The following is a 24285-nucleotide window of genomic DNA, read 5'->3' as shown; positions in this document are numbered from 1 at the left end:
GAGACGCCGAGAGTCTGTCGTGATGGTTTGGGTTGGCCAACCTGTTCCTGATACGTGCCTGAGTGGGTCCCCACTTTCGCCTTCTGGACCCATAGCAGCTTTCCCGTCTGATCGGGGTGCTACTCTTAAAGGTTTTTTTTTTTTTTTTGGGGTACTTTTCAATCTCCCGTCAACAAAAGCTGGCTAAGGTCTCTCATCTGTGAAGGGACAATTACACCAAAGGCAATTACTGTCACTGATACTAATTGAGAGGCTTACTTTACGCTGAGAAAGCAACACTTTGGCAAGCTTGGCCGCTTTATTCGCCTTAGATCGTCTTAAAATAACAAAATTTATATATGTTAAAAAACAAATGCTATAAGCACAACCAACAAGTCAGGCTATTTGCAGTTTGAAAACTCTTTTTTTCAGTTTTCCTACAGCAGCAGCAGCAGCAGCAACACAATAAAAAAAAAAAAAACATCCTTACATACATCGATTTTTGTCCTTAAACGACTCGACGGTAATCCCAAAGTGCTCACGTTTGTACAGGTTAATGGCATCTGTCCAAAAACATTTGCACTTGTAGGAAATGAACCGGGGGAAAAAAATCTGCACAGAAAATGTTGTGATGTCAAAACGCGCTCCGTCAAAGGTTCACCGGCCCGAAAGTAAAACTCTTGAGGGGACGACGGGGGAAACTCACTGGCCAGATCTTTTGCAAAGCGCACCGATCGACTATGAAGCGAGGCGGGAATCCGCACGAGGCCGTTTACGCATTTCAAAAAGTCTCCTCCAGGATATTGTCCTGTTGTCTTCTATCACATCATTCAGCAAATGGAGGAAAACAAGAAAGGAGGCCCGGGTAGTCGAGTGGAACCAAAAAAACAAATCATTTGAATAGAAAATGTATTAGAAGAAGACATTCTTTTTTTTTTCCCTTTTCCTGTTCAGACTGCCTTTGATAATACCCCCCCCAAAAAAGCTGCACTGTCAGTATTTCCCCCCCATGGCAGCACATTGGACAACGTGGTCACCCTGCGAGAGCAAACAGAGGCGCCATAAATCAAAACCACCGCCGGCCGGCCGGCCGGGGCGAGCCCATATAACGAGGGTCAACTCCAGGAGCACAACAAACTGCAAGCGACACCCAAAATCAAAAATACTTTATCTCTCCGCGTGTCATTTTTGACATTTGATTCAGAGGGCACCTTTTTTTTTTTTTTTTTGGGAGATGGCGCCCCACCCCAACGTAATATCACTTGACACGCCACTCAAGGTCGCTCAATGATTCGGGCCGCGCTCATCCCCGCCTGCTCCCGTTTCCCCATCTCCCCCCCGAGGGCTGTTGTCTGTAACATACATTAGACGCTTGCACTTCCAACGGAGCCATGAAATGAACAGCCGGTGACAGACAAAGTGGCACCTCCCCATTAGCGGCCCGGATTCAAAGAAGAACCGACTGTTGCTTGTCTTGCAAAGGCAAGGAAAACAAAAGCAGCATGGTTTGTTGTTGCTACACGCTGAGAGAAAAGGCTTGTCGGGGACTGAATTCATTTTGCATAAAGCATTCTAAGGCGGGGGAACAGAAGAGCTTCGACAAAAATTTCAAAGCCGAATTCTCACCCGCAGCCGACGGCCGTAGACGGTGACCTGGCCGCGAGCCAGCTCCTTCCTCTGCCTCCACTCCACCAGGTTGAGGCCGTTGTCCAAGGCCAGCGTGATGTTGCGCTTGCTGACGGTGGGGTGGACGGTGCCGGCCAGCAGGTGGGGCTCCGTGTGTAGCGACACCTCCATGCCGTTGGCCAAGGCTAGCCGCAAGGAGCCGTCCAGTCCGATGAAATAGCTGTTGCGCACTTGATCTAAGAGATCAGGGAACAACGCAAGGCCACGTTAGCGCTCGAGGAAAATTGTTTCTTCTCGGTACCGGCAATAAGTTCATACTTTACTTTGTGTGTGTTATTATTATTTTTTTTAAGTCTTGTTTGAGAATGGCGCTCGGCAGCGAGGCTAATTCCAAAACTCCCCTTGAAAGTACCAGAGTTGAATCTTGACCTTTACCTTTTTTTTTTTTGGTACTTGTACTTGAGTGTGAGTAGCTACTTTAGCAACCTCTGACAACCTGAGCATCTCAATGCTAACCAAAGAGGACATAATCTAATATTCATCCGAGCCGGGGTGCAGCGTAATGAGCTAAAACGGCCGCTCAGCAAAAGAAAAAAGAGAAGAACAACCTTTAGCAGCGGCAGCAGTATTTAACTGAAACGCTGCAATAATGCAGCACCCGGATCGATCGCCGCCGGCTTTCCCGGCGCCCATAAACCTTTTTTTGAACAACTTTTGCGGCAGCCTCGCGCGATGTCGGAGGATGAGCGAGCTGAGCTGACCCGCGGAAAACAAAACAAATAAATAATAAAAGCCTTTGACCCTTGTTTACGATGCGGCGCCACACTCAGACTTAAAGTTGCTGCTCGTCTCGCGCACGTTCATCAGGGACCCCACCCCCCCAAAAAAATAGAGTGGATTATCCTCATTAAAGATCTCCTAATGGCTTGTGAAACATTTATGAGTTCATAGAAGGGCTGGGGCAAAAAAAAACGTTGTCATTCCCACGTGTCAACATTTAAGCGTCTGGACGGCTTCCTCTGTGGACAGGAAACAACGGGCGCAGCACAGCACGCGAGCGAGCGTTATGCTTTTCCCCCTCCCGGCCGGCCGCACTGCCAAGAGAAAGAATTGAGCGGAGGTGGCAGGCTGACCTTTTCCTCTTTCCATCACCAAGGTCGACGTCAGGCCTGTAGGGGGCCTCGGAGGTCAAACGAGGCTGGAAATGCCGCGCGAGTACACACGTAGCGGCGGCGGCGGCTAACATACCGAGGCGTTTGTGCTTCTTTGAAATTTTGAACAGAACGTTGAAGGTTGGATGGTGTTTGAAATCCTTAGAGCAGATATAATTGAGAGCATATTTAGAACATTTGATGCGGATAATGACCCTCTTTATCATGATTGACAGTAATGTCGGCGGCGATGCGGGCGGTCCATGGCGTTGGTCTCTTACCTACTTTCTTTGCCCACTTTCTCAAATTGCAGCATCAGCGCACATTCCGACTAATTTAGCCCAAATGATGGCGTCGTGGTCTGCAACTTTTCAAGATACATTCTTACAAATGTAAAGATGAGAAAGTAATCAATCAATGGAATTCCACATTCAAGGTGGACCGAACGGCCCTCGCTATGATCCCAACGGCCGTTAAGCACAACTAGCGGTTGCGATGAGAAATGATTTATTTGGTGAATATTCCAACATGAGGATTCATGAGCTGTTTGAGAGCAAGGAACTTGAGCAAAGTCGCTTGAATTCAATCCAATATTGCCGCAGGGCTCGAGGTGGGCGGTACGCGGCAGTAAGCAAGGCGCCGTGACAGTTTTAGTACGCCCCCTTCTGATTAAAAGGGAGCGCTGGATATGGCGGACGCCGCAGCCTTGTAATTAAAGCTCACCGCTCGCTAGCCAATCTTTGCGACGTGACGGACAACGCTGACAGCCACTTTGCTACGTTCCGCCACTGTTAAAGCACAACAAGAAACTAATTCCGTTTTTATTCAGATTGGAGTGCGAGTCTACGTTATAAAACACCATTGAAAGTTGCCCTCCTTTTTCTCATTTGACTGTTTTGCCAGTCTTGGTGATATAACGCCGCCCTCTTTTTTTTAGGGCGAGCTACTTCCTCTTAAACGGGAGACACCATTTTAAAGCGTGAGCTAGGAGACAAAAAATCCCCTTAATTTGAACATAGAATCTTTACTGAAACGTTTTTTTTGCTTACTTCTATTTAGGCGTTGAATCACTACTTTTACATCAGCAGAGTGTGGGAGTACTTGGCTATCCCTGCGCTACACAGCCAATTAATTAGCGGGCCGGGTCGCCGGCGCCGATGGGCTGGCGAACAGATGTCCGAGACAAGGTCATGACACGGATGTGACCGGCGGACGGGACGACGGGGGAGTAAGAAACCAGAGCCGGCCGGACGCCTCCAGTTTCATCCGTGAAAGGAGTCGGGGGAAGAAGCGTGGATGGATGGCGGGAGGGGGCTTGTCTTTGTCCCAAAAAGGTTCAGCGCCATCAACAGGCGATCGATAAAGTGCTGGGGCACAAAGGAGGACGTCAGAACGCGCCCCGACACAAATTGGAGAGTGGCGAGCAAAGCCGCAGCATCTCGTACGCACGGCTGCCATTGTGTGACGTGACACATAATCCATAAGCGCGGACCGGCTGCCTTGTAGCCCGCCGCACTTTCATCAAGATGTGGCGAGGTGTTGGAAAAGATTATTATTTTCAAATCAAACGTCATTGCTAAATGTTGACTTAGCTTATCTTACAGAATCAAAAAAAAAAAACATTTCAGATGAGCATCAAAGTCACCGCTTGACATGTTTGTTAGCAAAAGCAAAGGTATTCACCTTGCATGAGCGTGTAGAAGGTGCCCGAGGCCGACAGGTTGGTGGTGACCGTCACGTCTTCCTTGGCGGCGCCCTCCACCTGGACGCGGATGGCGCCGTCAGCGTCGGCGCGGTAGCTGCTCACCCGACCCGTCGGGTAAGTCACGTTGGTCAGGCGGCCAAAACTGTCATACCTGCACAAACAAGATGGAAAAAAAATAGGTCCAAAAAATTCAAATGTGCGCTGTTGTGGGCGTGGACACACACAAAAAAAAGATGAAGCGCCATTAGCGGCTTAACAGACGAGCGGCGTATCGTTTCATTTCATTCATCGGCGAGGCCAGATTGTTTGATCCGGCTCCTCGCGTCACGTCGGCGGCGAAACAATTTGAAAGCTGTCACGGCGCCGAGGAGCGCTCACGCTGGCCGAATAGCGATTGAAAAGGAAGCATGTTGCCGCCTGCCACGGCAAAGGCGCTCGCTCATAAATGAGGCTGGCGGGCGCTGCTTTATTTCCTCAGCGCTTGCCATCTCAAATATCCAATATGGACAGGAAGAGCGGGAGAGGAATCATCTCCCGGAGATAAAAGTAATCCGAGCCGAGCTGCACTACGGGAGCAGTTTAGTCTTCCTCTTCCAATCAAGCTAAATGCTAAAGTCATTTGTACCTAAAGACAACCCCCCCCCCCCCCCCCCCACCTCCACTCTCATTTTTCCCATCATATTTTGTCCCCTGAACTGGAAATAGCTGCTTTTTGTAGTCAAGGAGGGGAGGGGCCTTCCCCTTAGATGCCCACGAGTCCCTTCATATTGCATCACATCTGTCTCGCACGCCACTTCCTTGACCTTTCGCGTAGAAACAGAGGGGGGGGGGGGTGTTGTCCCCAATAATAATAGACTGGACATCGCGCCTCGCCGTCCTCCCGGCGTAGCCGCTAATCGCTAACTGGAGTGCCATGCGGAGTAGAGAATGTCAGGATGCGTCAGAGTGAAGACTGTGGAAACAATAAGAGGCCAGCAGTCACGTGACCACCGCCGCTGCAGCAAATTGAATTTTTCTTGTTCGCCCATTTGTGCTTTTTTTTTTTTTCCCAAACAGAAATCCTAAACAAAGACGAAAGTTTAGGGAGAATTTTTTTCAATTCTGACAACCTCCGCCGCCCGAGGGGGACGGAGTGACCTTCAAAGCTAATTACGAAAAGAAAACAAACAGTCGTTATTGGCTTGAGATGAAACATTGATGGTACAGGTACGTAAGTTTCGGCCGCAAATGGAACATAGCTTGAAATGACCTGGTGCCAATTAAAAAGCTTTCCTTATGACGACAAATTGCAATTGTTTTGGGAAGATGACATCATGCAATTTATGGATTATATTAATAACAAAGCGGCCAGTGATTGAATTGAGCAGAAAGTAGTAGTCTGTGGTGTCTATGGAACATGATTAAAAGCTAATTTATTCATGGATCACAGTAGCCCGAAGGACGACGGCTGCTATACGTTTTGGAAACACGACACAGAAAGAAAAATAAGAAAAACTCACTTTCAAGATGTTGTTAAATGATAATGGGGGGTGCTGGGACTTTTTGAGAAAGCTTTCAAAAAACAAACATCCCCAAATATTGGCTCTAAAATAATTGCCCTAAAATGGCTGACAATACGCAAAACCTTGGAGGCCAACGAGTTAACGTTTCAATTTTTCTTGCTTCATTTAGCAACGAGCGAGCCCATCTGTCCGGTGTAAAAAAAAATCAAATGCCCCCTCACGGGACGGCGCAGATGCACCAGGACCCATCGGATCACGCCGCGCTGATTCCCATCTATTTAAGCCACGCGCAGAGCCAATCAAAGACAGGTGATGAGTGTTAGCTGGGATGAAAGCGAGCGTCTGATGATGCGTCGGGCCCGTCTAGTCCTCCGGCGAGGTGAAACAGATGTCTGATCGGCGCCGTCCGCTCCATCGCGCTCCCCCCCCTCTCTTTTTAGAAAGACGGGACAGAGCGCCTGCCGGAAGTGGCGGCAAAACGAAATCCTGCGCTCAAACGCGCCCCTCGGCAAATGCGCTGAGCATATACGACGTGTCGTTACGTGCCAGAACAGCTAATCCCGTTTTAGACGATAACGCAAATGGGATTACGTCTGTAGCGGCGCCGTTCACGCCTACGACTAACCTTTGCCGCTAAAAGCTACTCACTCAAAGAAGGTGGTCCAGCCGTTGTCGTTGGTCTTGGTCGCGAGCAGGCCGGAGCTGCCGTGATAGGTCATGACGGCGAGCACCTGGCCTTGGGCCGCCACGCTTTTCAGAGCGTTGTTGGTGCCCACGGTGAACCAAAAGGTCTGTCCGTCGGGCGTCATGATCCACAAGGGCATCCCGGTGGTGTCCCGTCTGATGGTCACCACGTTCTTGTTCTTGTCCGTGACGGCGGCGAGGTCGCCCGCCCCCGTGTAGCTCAGGTTGTACAGGTGGTCGCCCGTGGTCAGACTCTGGGTGAACACGTGGCTGCCGTTGGCGTCAAACAGGTAGAGCTCGTCGTCGACGGGCGACGACACCTCGTACATGTTGAGCGGGCTCAGGTAAGGCTTGTTCTGGCGCACGTAGCGGATGCGGATGTTGCCCAGGTCGGCGATGTAAAGCTCGCCGTCCGGGCACACCGCCAAGGAGGACGGCGCGTTGAGCTTGGCGTCCTTGGCGTAGCCGTCGTCGCCCGAGTAGCAGTCGCAGTTGGCGTCGTTCTTGCAGTCGCAGCCGCTGGGCGCCCCCGCCACCGGGGAGATCTCGCCGTCGGCCGACACCCGCCGCACCCGGTTGATTTTCTTTTCGTCAGACTCGGCGATGTACAGCACGCCCGTGTGGGACACGGCCAGCGCGTTGGCCGACTCCAGGGTGGCGTGGACGGCCACCTTGCTCGTGAGGAAGTGGTCGATGCCGGGAACTTGGCAGTGCATGGGCCGGCCCGCCACGATGCGTACTTGGTGGTTCTCCGAGATCTGGAGGACCACGTTGTTGTCCAGGACGTACAGCGAGTTGTCCAGCGGGCTCACCGCCAGGTCTGTTGGCCACTCCAGACGAACCTGCAAAAGGGCAAAACCACATCAATATCCAGAAAAACTATTTCGATCTGATAAACGGTGGGATGGCGTTAGCTAGGCTATTAGCAAGAAAACCATTCTCTGCTACTAGCTAAAAAACGCTCCTCTTTGCATTGCATGTTATTATCAAATCTAAGTTTCTTTTTTTTTTAACGATGACATTTTTTGGACAAAAATACAACCAAGCTGGATGGAAACAAGGTTTGATGTATCGGAGGGATAGCGAAGCATCAAGGGAACAATAAGTAAAAAAAAAAAATGGAGTTATCTCGCAGATTCCATTTTCGGAGGGGGGACGTAATCATTTGATAAGGGCAAAAGCAGTGCCAAGTGTCGTGTTAAAAACGGAAGCACGCTCTTTGTACAGTATGATCCAAAGATAGGAATCCATCGCAGGTGGAAAAAGGATCAGATAAAGCGCGGCGGACATTTTTAAAAGAGGCGGAAACACCGCTTTCTCCTCACCTCCGGCGTTTGACTCCAGGCGGACGATTAATTGTGTCGCCATCGGAGCGCGCCGGAAGGCCTTCCCAAATAAGCTCCATTGTGGCGCGGACAATGCAGCAGGCCTCGTCAATTCATCTTTAGCGCACGTCATCGAGAGGCGCGTTTCAATAGCGCATTTCAACCATGAGACAAAAGCGTTAATGGACGTGATTTACGGCAGCAAAAATAACCACAGAAACAAAAATGGAAGCTGACGCCATCACATGACCATATATGCAATATGGATTGACAACTAAATGTTGCTGGAGACTATTTTGCATTTCCACCAGCCAGCATGTTGCGTGTGCTTGCAAAATACACAAAGTCGGATTTTCTTTCAAGTCCTTCGATGACACATCACATGCAGCGCAACAGCCCTCCCTCAATACACGCGAGAGCTTGTTATCCACTTTCAAGTAGAAGATTGCCCACTATATTCTACCTTTATCTCCTCACGCTCTTTAAGCCAATTTCATCATTTGACGGCCAACGGGGGAGCGGACCACATAAAAAAATGTCATCTCTGACTCGCCGACGTTAGTGGTCACGCTTTTGAATCCCTTGGCACTCTTTTGAAGTGGCGCACTTGTCTGCTTTTGATTGAAAAAGCCCTCAAAGGTGAGGGGGAGGGGGTCCCCCTCATGAAGCGTAGCCGCGGGCGGGCCGCATACCGTCTCGACGGGCCCGGCGGCGTTCAGAGAATGCATTTGCGATAAAGCGCACGAGGGGAAGGACTTTGAATTCCTTAAAACCAATTTCTTGTCAACACTGCCGGTTAAATATTACATGAGGAGATTTTTAATGGCACTTTGGGAAAGGGGTTTCACAGAGCTGCTGTCATGTATGATGTAATCCGCGTGTCACATGACTTCACGCCAGTCAAAATCCACTACCCAAGTGACAAGTGCTTGGCTGAAAATAACTTAAGTTACAGTTACAATAACTTGGCACTTGGAAAATATCGACTACAGATGTGACTAGCAAAAAATAAAATACCATGGCAACTATAAAAAACATCTCACGGCAAACAATCTTTTCTTTGCCTATTTTGTGACTGCCCAAAAAAAACCCCAACAATAACAAAACCCATCAGACAGCAAAGCATCTTTTTTTTTTGTCAAGAAGCAATGGCGTCCCCTCTTTCCTGGCAGCAGCATGACGTCCGCTGGCAGACGAGAGAAATGTCTTTATTTCAAGTCCCCGTCTGAGAGTAAATCTAACGTCAACGCTGGCGCGGAAGCCGTAAATACCGTTCCATTTGCCTCCGCTTAAAGGCTGAACTTGGCGGGGGGCCTGCCAAAGCACCTTTTAAGAACTTTAAAGGAGAAGCCCAGAGCAGTTTGAAGAAGTGGAAGACGCTTGAGCGGGCTCGCCAGGTCCCAAAAAAAAAACCTCACTGACACTGGAGCCAATCGCCCTCGCAGCAATCTCACACGTATTTGTCGTCCGGTCAGGCTATCGCAAAATTATTATTGTGAATTAATTTGATATCCGATGAGTTGTCGGCTAATGGTTGCGCCGCAAATAAGATTGGATATGATACGATGCCATCACTCAAGCCAGCCTGACCAACATCATCCCGTGGTGGCGGAGGTAATGATGATGGAGACTCCTCCAGAGAAGCACCGATGTTAAGTGAGGGCTTGTCGAGTGTTGGAAGCCGCGCGCATGAATTTTTAATGAATGCTTTTTAGCGACTGAGCGTTTTTCAGCGGGCCTCGCTGGCCGTTTGTCATGGTTGCGGTGTCTCAGTCGGCCAGGCCTTCTTTCTGCTTTTTCTTTGGCTTTCTTCATGTTTTTTTTTTTTGTCTCGGCATCGCTGAGGACAGCAAAAAGGAAAATGGTGACGCTAACCACAGAACAATAAACATTCTCGAGTGCGCTGGTAGGAATTAAGAGACGAAAGGAAATTAAACCACATTTGTTCTCTAATAAAAAAAAAAAAGGATTTGGTTCCTGTCATGTTAGGTCTTTTGTTCTAAAATTATACATTGAACGCTCTGTCTCTCAAAATCAGAGCTTATAATTGGCCCAAATTCAAAGTCATATGGTAGAGAGTAGCGTTCCTTTAATATCGACGTTGGCTTCAAAGCTTCCCGTTGTGTGTGAAAACAAAACAATGTCAGAAAAGGCCTCTGAACCTGATGCCGCTTCACCAGAGGCACTTGAAATGCTGCGCTGACTCCCGTTTCAACGTGTTTACTCTCATTCTCAACACAGCCACATCGCGCCTGCAAGGGGGTGTGCACACTTGCGCAACCCCCTCATTTTAGTTCTCGATCCGCTCTTTTCTAGCACTCGGGTGTCCTTGCCCGGGGCGGTTTTAAGAGAGCGTGTATGTGCGGCTCCATATGTGCTCGTGCCTCAGTGGACGCGTGGATCGAGAGTCCGCGGGGGGTTAAAGTTCAAGCTCATCCTCTGCGCGCCGCCTACGGCAAAAGGTCAACGCGCATCCTCGCTTAATTCTGCTCGGATGGTCAGGTGGCGGGGAGGGCGGGGCCGGGCGGGGCGGCACGTTACCTGAGCAATGTCCATGACGGAGTCGCAGCTGAGGGGTCGAGCGGAGGTCAGGTCGTTGAAGCCCAGGAGGGTGGAGATGACCCCGTTCTGGTCCACCCGGCGAATCATGGTGCCGTCCACAAAGAAGATTATGCCGTACTTATCCACCGTGATGCCTATTTAAAAAAAAATGTCAGCAAACACCTTGAAGTCACCTCAAGCTCTTTTAAAATAGGATATTTTTTTATTTTTACACATTACAACCACAGGCAGAGCTAGAGGGGGGCTGCCGGGGCACCGGCCCCTCTTGAAATATGCTCGGACCACCCAGGTGCCAGCGCCAGGCCAGATCATTTTTTTTGATCGACATACTACTCTTTTCTGTAACAAATGGCCAGAAATGAGCACCTGACGTTTGCATCCAGCTTTGTTTTGCAAGTGTGATTCCTTCTATATATTCAGAGCCTGTCACAATATTTCAGCGTTGGCGACAAAAGAAACCTTTGTGTGCGAGTGTGTGTGTGTTTTTAACACTTCTTCTCTTCAAGCAAAATTTCAGCACGTATGAATCACACTGTCATGCCGGCGGAGAACAAAAGGTGCGCGAGCGTGTGATCAAATAACTTAACGCCTCGTCCAAATATAGGAGGGGAAAAAAAGATGACGCTGGGGAGCGCAAGAAAATAATCAAAATAATGATATCTTAAAATAATTTGCACCGGTGATGCTAACATACCGTTAGGTGAAAAAATTGATAAAACTATCATCTTTTTTTTTTTTTGCATCAAAAGCAATGCTAAAACGGGACATATGGGAGAGGTGCTAAGGGATATGATGTCTTTCAAATGTAAATACAAAAATATATATATATATATATATATATACACAAGACACACACAAGCTAGCACACATGCTAACTATTCACAAGTGATGGGCTAAGGAGTAACATATGATGGCTTTCAAATGTAAATAAAAAAAAGATATAAAAACACACAGATGCTAGCACACATGCTAAGTGTTGTCGTGTGCCAGACTCACCTCTGGGGTTGGTAAGCGTGGCCTCGGCAGCCTTGCCCCCGTCCCCGCAGCGTGCGTCGTCGTAGGGCAAGCACTGATCTCCGGTTCCCGCCACCACCTCCAGATTTTTGGCCACGTCCTTGGGCGCGTTGAGCGACTTCACCTTGAACACCTTGCGGCTGCTGGTGTCCGACAGGTACACGGCGCCGTTCACCGGGCTGCTGGCCAGGTAGTACTTGTGGGCCGGGCTGTTGCTGAGGTCAACAAAAAAGACAATTCCAATGGAGCCATTTGGATTCATTGAAAGAAAATGTGATTAAAGCAAACAATTCAGGCATCCTCAATAGTTTATGAGAAGAAGATTGTTCTAATGGCACACAAAGCGTAGCGGCCGGCGTCCACTGGAGACAAGTGCTAATGATGGCACTTTGTCTGACCCGTAATTTTGCCCTGATATTAAAATGACAACGCTGTGTAAGCAACGCAAATGCGGCCATTGCAAAAAGTCAACTCCCTTGTCCCTTCTTTTCACTTATTTGGACGAATCCGCACACAAAGCAATTGTTAGCGTTTTTGTTTTTTTCCCCCATCCCCAGTTATTCACCCCAAAAATCACCTAAGGGCAACGTTTGCACTTTTTTCTGAAATGCTGACAAACTCCTGTTGCAGCTTTCATTTTTCCCCGAAAGGAGCTCGGTTCAGTCTGGGTTGTCACGGAGAGCCTTAACGTTGCGAGGTAAATCTGAATTAGTGGAGGGATCATATTTGAAAAAGACTTATCGTATCAAAGAGTAAAGCCGAGCTAGTTTGTCCTGCTCTCAAAAAACAGCGACGTGGGTGTATTCTAGCGAGGCAGTCATTAGCGTCCGCTTCAAAGATAACCCCAGTTTATCGGACGGCGGGCAGGTCCCCCGATAAGCATTATGGAGACGCTTGGCCGTCATTCAGAGTGGATTAGGAGCCAATCTCTACTCTTTCACCTTGAGGGGTTCTTTCGTGGTTTACGGTTTTCTTGGAATGCCGCAACGAGGCCGGGCAGGCTCTGGAGTGTCAACTGATTTCGTTTGACAAATGACCTTCAACCGGCGGCTGACACCCGGCCGGCCCTCCGACCACATCCGAAAGAAGGTAGCCGGCCGACAACAAACAAACGCCGCGGCGGAGTAGCTCGGTATCCAACCCGAATAACGCAATTCTCGTCGGTCGGCAGGTGCAATCAGCTGATAGCTTATCGGCTCCAGGGGCGTATGTAGAGCAGCCGCTTTCAAAAGCAGGAAGCGTTATTCGCCGACCTTCAGCGCCCGAGGCCATCCGTATTCACAGACAACATCTAGTTTGTAGGAGATAATTGGATTTTGCCGCATGCTGGCGCAGAAATAGCGGGAGGGCGCGGGGGGACATCCTTAGCGGGGGGTCAATGAACACCAACGCGGGGCGGGGTGAGCCGGGCGGGCGGCCGCCTCCCCTCACTCCCGTATTGGCATGCGCGGCTCGCGCGCCGACGGCGGCGGCGGGATTTTGCCTGTTTTATACCGACGCACGCTGTTTCTCCTTCTGAATAAATCTCCTTGTTATCATGCAAATGCGGCGGTGAGAACAAAGGGACGTGATTTGGCTATTTTAATCTGGAGCGAGCAGCAGGCAGCGCACACGGACGACTTTGTGTTTGTCGTCGTCGGACGCTGGGCCCGACACATTACAATGTGTATTCAAGCAATAAGAGCGCCCCCCCCCCCCCCCGCATTAGTCTCAAGGTCACCGTCATGACCTTCTACTGCGGGATTTCCGTTACCATGACGACATGGGACGGAGACCAGGCCAGTGGCTACTTCTGGCCAAGAGTGAGGAAAAACAACAACATTCCAAGACCCACATATTTGGATACAACTCAAATGTCAATATGATGCCCCCGCTTGACTAGCACCTCCTACTGGTAGGGAGGTGCAATTCCCTCATCATAATTGTTGATACCTGGAAATGGACACATCAAGTCGTCCAAAGGCGCACTGAACCTTTGCCTCATTAGTTGCTGAGACAGACCGAAAAGTCAATCGGGCAGCCCGCCGCTGTGCTATTTCCCCCCCCCCCCCCCTAAATGGGGGCCAGTGACCGACCCCGCGGGGCTTTTCATTCTCTATTTGACCACATGTTGGCCGTCTGGAGTCATGACCCCGCGATGGGAAATCAATCAGGAGCCCTTTCGCCCGAGACGTGGCGTATCTGCAGACGCTCGTACCTTTAAGCCCAATGAATTACGTGCTCATTTCTACTCCGCCGGATAAACTACAATAAACACAACATTGAGTAGAGATGCTTAGTCGGGGAAAATGTACGCCGCGCTGGGCACGCTGGGGATTTTACCATGTCGGTAAACAAGCAAAGCGGCTGCCATAAATGCGGCCAGATTAAGGAAGGCTATGTCGAGGCTCCGTCGGTGGGCAAAATCATAAGTTAGCACTTAAAAAGTGCAATAATACTCGAGTATTCACAACACGTTTTTTTTTTTTTTTTTTACCCAACAACTATTTCAATCTTTTAGAAATGCCACAAGATGCTAACAAAGGCATGTCTAATAGTAACTGATTTTGCATAACTTATATTTATATCTATATATATATATTATTATATATTTTTTTTAATGTGTTTTTATTTTTCCATATTTTGTTCATCCTCCCCCAAAAATCACGGGGGGGTCAAAAACCTGCTGGTGTCCCTAACATACCCCCTTTGTATTTGTGGAAGCGCTAATTATCCAGAGAAGCAGGAGATGCAGATGCAAAGCAGTGGCGTGTGCGAGATGAAAAAAATGCAACGCTCTCAGCTGTACGAAGACGACAAGACACAAAAGCAGACAGCCACTATCTGTAGAATTTCCACTTTGAAGTCAGCGTCACAATTGGGTTCACAGAGAGGCAAAAAGGGAACGGAAGGGAAGGGAATCATCTTTTTACATCCTCTTTGCCTTACCTGTGCCGGAAGTCTTTATTTCTGCCAAGAGCAGCAGACGGAGGGCACAAGACAGACAACAAATGTTAGCTGCTAGTAAAACACTCTTGTTAGCGGGCCCAGTTAATCAAACCCAACTGGGAAGACAGTAACGAAGAGGAGATGACTGACAACCTGAGTTCCAGGACGCTGGTGACGTTGCCCGTGGCGTAGATCCGCCGCACGTAGTTGAAGTCGCCCACGTAGAGGCTGCCGTCGGAGGCGCACGCCAGCGCCACGGGGGCCAGGAGCTTGTTCCCGTCGGCCATGCCGTTGCAGCTCGGGCAGGAGATGCTGCGGCGCCGGCCGTTGCCCATCACGCTGCCGATGACGGGCGGCTGCTGCGAGATGAAGATGTTCTCCCCGTTGCCCATGTGGAGGATGCCTGGTGAGGGACGACAACTTGGCGTAAGGATCGACTCGAGTTTAAAATGAATTCAAAGAGCCGCTGTTTGACATGCGCCGCACGTCGCGTGGCGAGAGCGAGCGGTCTGAGCAGAGCAACATTTGGTCTATCAACAAGGACCGGCCAAGCATCCTCCTCCCAGGGCATGATTAAATCTCGCAATGGCTTGGGCGAGCAAGCTGTCGGCAATTAAATTAGGCTTGATTCTAAAAAGGATGGGCACCGACATGACGCGCAGGAGCCAAAGAAGCGAGGGGGCGGGGCCCGGCGCGTCTCGTGGAATCTGCCAGCAGCTTCTCCCCCCTGACTCGGCGTGACGGATCAAAGCTTCCCGAGCACTTTTCCTAGCGGCACGCCTCATCTCCTCTGATGAGGCCGTCGCTCGTGACAGGTGACTGCTCCAAACTTTCTTCTCTCTTCATCCACTTTTCAAGAGCCATTTGGCAGGAATGGAAAAAATTGACCCCTCGGTTGGCCGGGAAGAAAATGGACAGCCGTAGATAGACAGCGGATAAAAATGTGCGATTGTACTGTCTCCTGCAGTTTGTGGGCGGCTGTAGGCGGGCAAGAAAAAAGCCCCCCCTCCAGAATAGAACAATACAAAAGGGATTGTGAAGTTGACTCACCGCTTTGTATATTCAAAGCGTGGTGCTTGTCCACGGTCCATCCGCCCAGCTTGGAGGCGGAGCTTTCGTATCCCTGGAGAACGGCCGTCCTCTTCTCCCACAAGATCAGGTCCGGGCATGATTCATACTCGAATCCCACAGACACTAAAAAAAAAAATAAAAAAAAGAAGGTAAGGTTAGCGCATGACAACTTGGAAAGCGGGAAGAGCCAAAAGAAGCCGGGCTGCGGTTGTAAGCCACCGCGCTGGATCCCACAGGGCGGCCTCAAATTGCTTATAAAAGTCTTTATGTACCGGAAGAGTTATTTTCCCAATATGGTAGAAGGTCAACCGGGTGATTTGTCCCGTAGGAAATAAAGGTAACAATTTGTGTACAACTTGAACATTAAAATGCTCAAATGATCGGAAAAAACGTTTCCTCACTGACCGAAAGCTTCGGACAGGCCGTAGACCTTCTGGCTGTAGACGTCCGTCTTGTCCCACACAAAGTCGTAGAAGAGGTTGGGCCCCGCCGGGAAGGATTTCCTGAAGAGTCGGCCCTCCACGGCCACGGTGAGGTGGACCTTCATCAGGTTGAACGGGATGCTCACGTGGGTCAGCGTCACCCTCAGGATGGACTTGTAGCCCGCCGTCCTGCTGCTCAGGTAGCCCAGCTTCATGTCCGTACCCGGTATGGGGACTTCCTCCTGCAGCGTCTGCATGGGAGCAAATCAAAAAAATAAAAAAAAACCAACACAAATAACCCCCAAAAAAAAATCAATTTGAAATCCCGCCCAAAAATTATTCAAAACGTTTTTTAAAAGGATTTAATAATAATGAAAGTTTTTAAAATCAAAAAATGAAAACGTTTAGCGACCCTGCCTAAAACTTGGCGGTCTTCATCTTCCGTATTCCGTTTGAATATCCCGGCCAGGTTTTGCAGGTGACCGCCGCGAAGCAACACGTGTCCATAAATCCTCCCTGGAAATCCATACGGCCTTTTATTTCCCAAGCAACGTGCATTTGTCTTCCCTTCTGGCCGCTGACCAGTGCAGACTGTGGCGTATTATTCATAACCTTTCCTGCCGGCGGATCCACGGCATCAATAGGAGGACAATTATAGCGCGGCGACGCGCTGAAGGATTTCTTCATTATGGCGTGCTGAATAGTTTCTCGCATTGATTTCATAACAGAAATGTCCTTCATTACAAGCGCTCCGTCCCCGCTGCCTTGCCCTCGGGCCGGTGCCTTACACGTGCTGCTAATATATGGAGCATACGTGTCGGGTGGCGCTCACGTCGCAGCTAAAGGTCAACGAGCGCCGCTTTATTCCGCTCCGCTCTAATTAAGTCACCTTTGGCCACCTTTTGCGTACGGCCAGATCCTGCATAACAATTAAAACGGCGAGCCGCCGCGACGCCGGTCAGAGGACACGTCAGTCAGCGGCGCGTTTTTGTTCGGAGGGCGATTGATCCGGATTGGCCCTCGTGAGGCACGGCGAGCAGAGGGTGTCCCTCCGAAAGGCTATGAATAGACTCATTGCAAATTCACTCAAATGCCATAAATCTTAGGAGATGTGATCATTAGGAAAGGGCAAAGAGACGCCTGTTAGACACGCCGTCCCGTGCGCCCCATGATGACTAGTTGGTGGGGAAAAGAGGTCAACGCATCCCGGTAAGATTCAGTCTGAGCTGTAAAGCTCCATCTATTCGCAATTTGCTTCTAAACGCCAAATTTTGGGGGAAAATGCCGCCCAAGATGGCGACGATGCGCCCTGAAAACACCATCAGGTTGACATTGATCCAAATAACAGAAACGTTTGCAATAAAAAATGATTTGGAGCTGAACATAAACGTTTTTTTTTTTTGCCATGCTTCGGTTCCTTTCAGCAGCTTGGCCATCTTTTTCCGAACAGAGGTCCACAGCTCAGAAATTATTTAAAGCGACCTTGGCTGGCATTACCTTTATTGACTCTTCTGGGCTTGAGCGTTGTACATAATGTGGACGCGCCGCTTTGCCTCGCTCCTGTTTTTGGAGCTTGAATCCGACGCACGTCATTCGTTTCTCCTCAACACTCGCTCCAGTGCGGAAAAATATGAACCGATGCTGGCTTTTTTTCAGGCGGATTATTTTCATTGTCTGATACGCACGTGTCAGGTATAAATTGGTCATCTAAATTAGCCATCAAACTTAACAATGGCACAGATTTCAGGGTTAAATGGTCGACGTGCCGCTCGGCCCGCATCGCCGACGTGTGCCGAGAAGAACAATTACGCCCGACTATTATGCTCGACGGATAATCGTCAGAGTCTGCACACGCGCGCAAAGGTTTCACCTGAATTTCGGGCACCACCGTCCCCCTCTCGGCGCAGGATCCGGCGAAAGCGGTGAGCGGCGCCGGCGACACGGTGGGGCTGGGTCGGGCGAAGCTGCTGAGGTCGCAACTGGGGATGTCGTTCTCCTCGTGGCGCATGACCACCGTGTCCATGACGAAGAAGCGGCCCCACGGCAGCCACAGGGTGTGCTCCTGCGTGATGAAGGGCGCGCGCTCAAAGTGCAGCGCCACGGCGATGCCCCCGTCCGTCACCAAGTCGAAACTGGGAACGCAAGACGAGTCATTTCATTTTTAATGATAATTGTAATATATATATATATTTTACATAATACTTCTACATTTAGCTGAATATGAAGTCAGTCTCTGACAGCATCAATCAAAATGTTTCAATTTCATTCTCGAGCGTCGGCTAGAAAGCGCCATCGATCCCTCCCACGGAGGCGGTCCGCTCCGACACCAGTCTGAAAGCCCCGACGTGCAAAGCCGTGTACTGGGCCGCATTATCGGCTCCGCGCCTTGGGGGTGCGCGCGTGCTATCGGAGCCGCGAGGTTCTTGTCATTTCCCGCCGAGAGCCAATTTGCACCCGCTCACCTGGAGCCCCCCCGTGGACATGCTTGTATGCGCGGCGGGAGGTCGCGCTACAGGAAAAGTAGCGGCCTGGCCATTAAAAGTACAGCTCGGAGACTTATGGGGTCAGATTTGAGGGGGGGGGGGGGGTTGCCTGTGCAGCTACAAGCACATGTAGCGATCGATGAGGGCCTGACATGCTGAAAGTGTGTCGAGGAACTCATTTAGTAACCATTTAGTCTTTTCTGTGAAAAAAAAGATAAAGAAAACAAATGACGTCAGGCCTGGAAACCGTCCCAAAACTTTTGTTTACGACAGAAAACTTTGAACAAAGCGGACCTTGGATAATATAGAAAACATCATCGAAATGAGCCCGGACAGCTTTCCCATTTGTAAGTGGCTGAACAGGTGCCTTTCTGATTTCACGCTGCGCTGAGCCTGTTTACAGTGATTGCAGTAGGGAATGCTCCGGAAAGCATCCCACATTGAGGACTGTTTACACTTAAGAGTCCTCCCAGAGAAGCGTATGGATTTTTTAAAAATTTTTGTTCATGCCTGAGAAAAAAAAAAAGATGCACGGGGGAGAAGAGATGAAGGAAGCCGGCGTCACAGAAAGCAAAGAAGAAACGGCTTCAAGGCCAAAGCAGATTAGAGGCGAGTTGATGATGAGGGATGTCGATGAGAAGGATCAAGCGTGTGCGCTTTTTCCAGACACCGCCAAGTGATCAAAATGTCAGCGGGACGCGGAGCACGGACGGGGACGTCGCTCTTCCGAGACAGACGCAAAATGCGGTTGCCTTGTTGCTCGACGCAAATGTGAGCGTCGCTCTGGGAACGCCATACTTCCTTGATATCCATTTGGATTTGATTTTTTATTTCATTTATCTAGTTACTATTTAATCATTTAGTCTTTTATTATTTATTTTTATTTGATTTATTTGTTTTTAAAGAATTCGGAGAAAGTACGACTCATTAAAACACCAATGATTTATTGGTATTTGTTACATTAGAGAGTCAAATGTTTTTTTTGAGGGGGAATTTAAATGTCATTATTTCTCTCGTATGTGTTAATGTACAAGAAAACAGATTTTTTTTTTGCGCCCATTTTTTAAAAACACTGATGGGCTTATTTAATCAAGAGAGCGCCGAGGCAGTGAACGTCAAGCTGGTTATTTCCACGTCATCCCGTTGCTAGTGAAACAAACCACCTGCTGCTGACAGACGATATAAATAGTTTTGACAGCGAGATGAGAATTACTAGTCGTTTACTAGCCGAGCTAACGCGCAGAACAAAAATGAGGCAAATTACGCAAAGGGCGCCTGAAATGAAACACCTCCCTTAATTCCTCCCCAAAGCGCCGTTGTCGACTAAACAACGTCCATCTGCGCCGCGCCGTCCATGCTTGCTCGCTTTGAATTGGCATATTTGATTTCTCTCCACAACCGAAGCGGAACTTACGAGCACGCGCCAGAAGGCCTTTGTTTGATGTGTGTGGGAATTGCGCCCAAATTGGAAAGCGGCAGGCAGATCAATGATAAAAGATGCCTCTTACCTTCCGTCTTGTCTGGTGACGGTGTAGCCGAACGAGGGCTTGTTGACGAAGCTGATGTTGACGCCCACCAGCGGCGTTCCGTCCGAGGTCACCACTTGTCCGCGGATGACGCAAGCGTGCCTGCGGCAACAAGAGAAAAGCGGCGAGGTCACTACCGGGGACGACAAATTGCAGCTCGCGCGTAATGATGCCGAAGAATAATTGTCCCTTCGCAAACCAGGACGAGCGTCTTGAATGAAAGTGGGACGCGGAAAACGATGCATCGAAAGACAATCGCCGGGATGCGGATCTGATTGCTACAGGGAACAATTTCGGGCTTTTGTGTGGAAGACAAAAAATTGTTTTCTGTTCCAGTTCTGATATTTGTGCAAATTTTTCTTTGCAGCCAGAAACCAGTCGAAAGATTCACGGCGGCTTATGAAAAGAAAAACATTGTACAAAATAAAAGCAATCAAGCAAAACAAAAATAAAGCACCTCGCTCGTCTCTGAGGCTTTTTTTTTTTTTTTTTTTATCTTTCGTAGCCGAGCTGGAGTGATAATGAGATAAGAAAGCTTTGCTTTTTTGCTCGAATCAAAAAATATGCACGACTTATCTTTTTCATTGCGACGGAAAAAGTAAAGAGCGAAGATTGGCAGACTCGTTTGGCCGCTTATCGAAACGTCGAGGCGTTCACCTGGCCGTCCGTCCGTGTGGCCAAATGAGATCCAATCATCCTTTGGTGGCCGACACAACTAACAAAATATCTCCTGTGCTCAACTAGATTTATTGAAATGACATTTTAAAACGACCTCCATTGTCAAAACAGGCTTGTCACGTTTTCCGGTGGTAATCTTGAGACGACCTCGCTTTGAAAGTAGTTTGGATTTTTTTATTTTTTTTCCAACAAAGTGGGCAATATTCCAAAAAAAGGCAATCTCCCTTGTTGAATTCCGACCTGGCCTTGGTCAGCCATTGTTTGTGACCAACCCAAAACACTCCCTTGACAAAAAAAGGCTATTTTTAATGTCGGGTTGGGTCTTAAATATTGCCACAGAGCGGAAACAATTAACACGGGCCGTGTTAGCGGCCGCCCTCAACGTGTCCTTACCAAAGGCAAGATCATTCACCTCCTACTAGGCCGTTCCCCAGGAACCTGCTTCTATGTTAATGAGCCTGGCTCTCCTTCAGCAGACCTTGGCCGTAAACAAGCCAGTGCGGCTGGCCATGTTTGCGCACATCGCCGTCATCATTCACGCCAGCGCTTGATTTTATTTGAGGAAGCCCATCGTGGCGGGTTTTCTTTCTGGACGCGTCAAAGTGGAACTATCTCCTTTCCCGGCCGCCCGAGCCCCGCCGAGACGCCACTCTCCCTCCTCCTCCTCCTCGGTGTCAAGACAAATGATTTAAATATTGACATCAAACAGGAGACCCTGAGGGAGCGTGAAGAATCGGGTGCAAGTCACGGAGGACCTTTTGGCCGTTATCTCGGGTGGAAAGCTCACGGCGCATATCTGCCAGGGAGGCCACATTAATGAATGTAAACATGAGCGGCGGCAATTTGGAGCGCCGGATTCAAAAGCTGCTTCGGGATTCATAATGGATATGCCTACCGAAATTCACATTGCTGGGTAAAATGTTTGGGCAGTGCTCAAACTATAAAATGTCCGCTGTGTCTTGTTGGACATTTTTGTGGGTCATGATTTTTTATTTTTTTTCTAAACAAATGGAGCATGGGGGAAAAGCACCAAATTGGCAATTCATTTGTCCTGACAATAATAACGATGAAGAAATGAAGTCATTTCACAAAGGTCTCGACAGCGTACAACTCTCACAGACGTCGGGGCGGCTTATTACGACGGTGAAGAACGGCATTTGCTCGCTTCAGCCCGCCGAGAAGAAACACAACAAGAGGCGCTAATGGCCTGACGCTAATAACGCCTCTGTTGGCTATCAATCGCTTCCTCTGGCTGTCCCTACTTACTATTCCGTCCGGTATCCGCCAGAAAAAAACAAAACAAAACCAAATGTAAGCAAGATTAAAAACAGATTAAATTTGACAAAGGTGCCGGAAAGGATTAATGGCCCAGTACAGCATCTTGACTTCATTACCGTCTGGAGTTTTGTTAAGTTTTTTTTTTTTTGTGGCGTTTCAGTATTTCCTGTTTACTATTCCATCCGGCGTGCGAGGTTGCTCGTCGCTCTCTTGTATCGCGTGTCACGCCCGCCCGAGCGAGCGAGCGAGGAGCTTTTCTGAGGCGGCGGCCGGCCGCTTTACCGGGTGACACCTTCCGCAGCTTCTTGCGGTGGCAAACATCAGAAGGCGGCCGGCTCCGACATGTCAAAGAGGAAGCGGTTAAGCGGGATCAATGGAAAGATGATCGGCCGGGCGGCCGTATCAGAAAAGGTGCCGGGAGCCCATCCCGAGGCCCCGAACCACCGAGCGAGCGGGGCTGTCAGAAGCGCTGGCTTCTGTCGGCGGGAAACCAACACTGGCCATGAATAATAGATTGTCACTGATATTTTTAGGTGAGCCTCCGTTCTCGCCGCTCATCTCTGGGTTCTCCTACGTTTGACTTATTTATGGCCGCGGCTTCTGCTATGTCGCGCTACTTCTTTTTATTTTTTTTTTCCCTCGCTCGTCCGGCGAGTGCTCGTTGACAGCCGGAGAAAATGTCGACGGGGTTAGGTAGGGTGCCGTCACTGTTTGGTGTACGCCCGGCGCTTCGCAAGAAACCTTCGGATGGAAGCGGGCTTTTTAATAGGAAGTCGGCCATTTTGGCTTGAAGCTGCTTTTTTGGTTCAGGCTTTGTACTTTGACTTGGGAATGGATCCAATTGAGTATCCCGGTATTCCCCCGAATGAGCCCCGATCACATTTTTATTTTGAAGGCGATTCAAAACATTTGTTTGAGTGCCAGTAGATAAAAATGTGTTGCCTTTGCGCTTGGAAAAATGATCCAGCTTGAACTGAGAGACTTTTGAAATATGCGTACAAAGTTGAGCTAAAAATAGTGACGTCTGAAGCCGTAACCTTTCCCGTCAGAAAATAACAACACGCGGCGCTGTTTATTTTCCTGACACCATTTGAATGAAAAAAATAATAATGCTAATAGGAAAATAAAAAAAAAAGTGATATTGTTGACTTATTTTGCAGTTTTGATGCTGATTTGTCGCAAGTGGAAAAAGATGAGCCGCTTCCAAAGCGGGATGCAAATAAGGTGACGAGAGTCGTGCGAGCGATTAAAGATGAAGCGGGGAGGGAAACAAAAGGCGGAGGAGGGGGCACTCGCCTTTGGGAGCAGGCCTCGGATAGATTACAGTAAAAGTAATCACGATACATGAATACGAGACGTCGCTCAGAGGTTTTTTTTTTTTCTTCTTCGCCTCGCTCTACATTTGTCTATCATCGTCCGTCCGTCATCCATCAAGCGACGCGCAACCGCTGCCGGCTGTCCATTTCACCCTCCATTACTTCATCCAACTGCCTTCTTCCTATTCTCCCCCCCCCAAAAAAAAAACACCCCGGTGACACTCGTTCTTGCCGTAGTTATTTATAGCGCAGTTGTCTTAAGCAATAACGTGCTAAATAACTCCGAGAAGGCAATAACGAGCAACGAGCGGGGCTCCTGGCTAATGTTATTTTGCGGCATTTAGTCATTGCGGCCCCACACTTGTAACAATTCATTATCTGCCGGATTGGAACGGATTGGAGGCTTTGTTTATCGCACGTAATTGCTTTAAGACGACTCCAACGAGTGCCTTTGCTCTCGTGTCCCAAAGATCACGCGGCGGCTCACGCGGCGGCTCGGAAGGCCACGACTTTTGCGCGTTCACGTCTCCCGAGATCCGCCGAAAGAGCCGCATTAGATCAGGGGATGTCGAATGCGTTCCGAATGAAGTGAATCGGCGACAAACGCAATGTCGGAAAGCGCAAAGGAGCGCGGGCGGCAAAGCTTCCCACTCACTTGGCGTGGAAGGGGCTGGCGCCGGCGCGCACCACGTGGGTGCTCTCCCGGCCCACCAGGAAGCGCACGCGCTCGTAGAAGCTCTGCGCTTTGCCCTGGTTGCCCGACGACAGCTGCGTCTCCTGGATGATGTCCAGGGGGTCCGGCGAGCCCACGCACAGCGACGTGCTGTGACACGTCGCCTGGAGACAGCAGTCCGGATCCATGCAGTCCACCAATCCGTCTGGCAAGGTCACAATAACAAACACTTTTGACTCCCGTTTGAAATGGGTCACACGGTCCGTCCGTCCGTCCGTCAGTCGGTCTGCCTTTTAGGAAAAAGACACTTGTGGAGCCCGCAATCAGCTACGCGGCGCAGGAAGACACGTCCCGGCCGAGGG

General features: G+C 49.4%; 1 protein-coding gene across 3 annotated transcripts in view; it reads right to left on the bottom strand.

The window, feature by feature from the left end:
• tenm4 (teneurin transmembrane protein 4) overlaps positions 1-24285 on the bottom strand; it is a 99651-nt gene that overhangs the window by 8743 nt on the left and 66623 nt on the right. For 2 of the 3 annotated variants that reach the window (XM_085917082.1, XM_085917084.1), the window contains 12 exons: positions 23906-24128; positions 19961-20080; positions 17840-18101; positions 15953-16220; positions 15527-15670; positions 14630-14879; positions 14477-14497; positions 11531-11763; positions 10514-10668; positions 6612-7489; positions 4440-4612; positions 1606-1841 (listed from right to left, as the gene is read on the bottom strand). In XM_085917082.1, the coding sequence (XP_085773208.1) occupies positions 1606-1841; positions 4440-4612; positions 6612-7489; positions 10514-10668; positions 11531-11763; positions 14477-14497; positions 14630-14879; positions 15527-15670; positions 15953-16220; positions 17840-18101; positions 19961-20080; positions 23906-24128 (2963 nt within the window). Of the gene's footprint in view, positions 1-1605; positions 1842-4439; positions 4613-6611; positions 7490-10513; positions 10669-11530; positions 11769-14476; positions 14498-14629; positions 14880-15526; positions 15671-15952; positions 16221-17839; positions 18102-19960; positions 20081-23905; positions 24129-24285 lie in introns of all 3 variants that reach the window. The other variant, XM_085917083.1, reaches the window with a different exon arrangement.

Source organism: Syngnathus leptorhynchus, chromosome 7, assembly GCF_054491065.1.
Source record: "Syngnathus leptorhynchus isolate UIUO chromosome 7, UIUO_Slep, whole genome shotgun sequence".
Lineage (NCBI taxonomy): Eukaryota > Metazoa > Chordata > Actinopteri > Syngnathiformes > Syngnathidae > Syngnathus > Syngnathus leptorhynchus.
The sequence above is the reverse complement of the archived record's forward strand: the minus strand, read 5'-3'. Positions and strand labels throughout refer to the sequence as shown.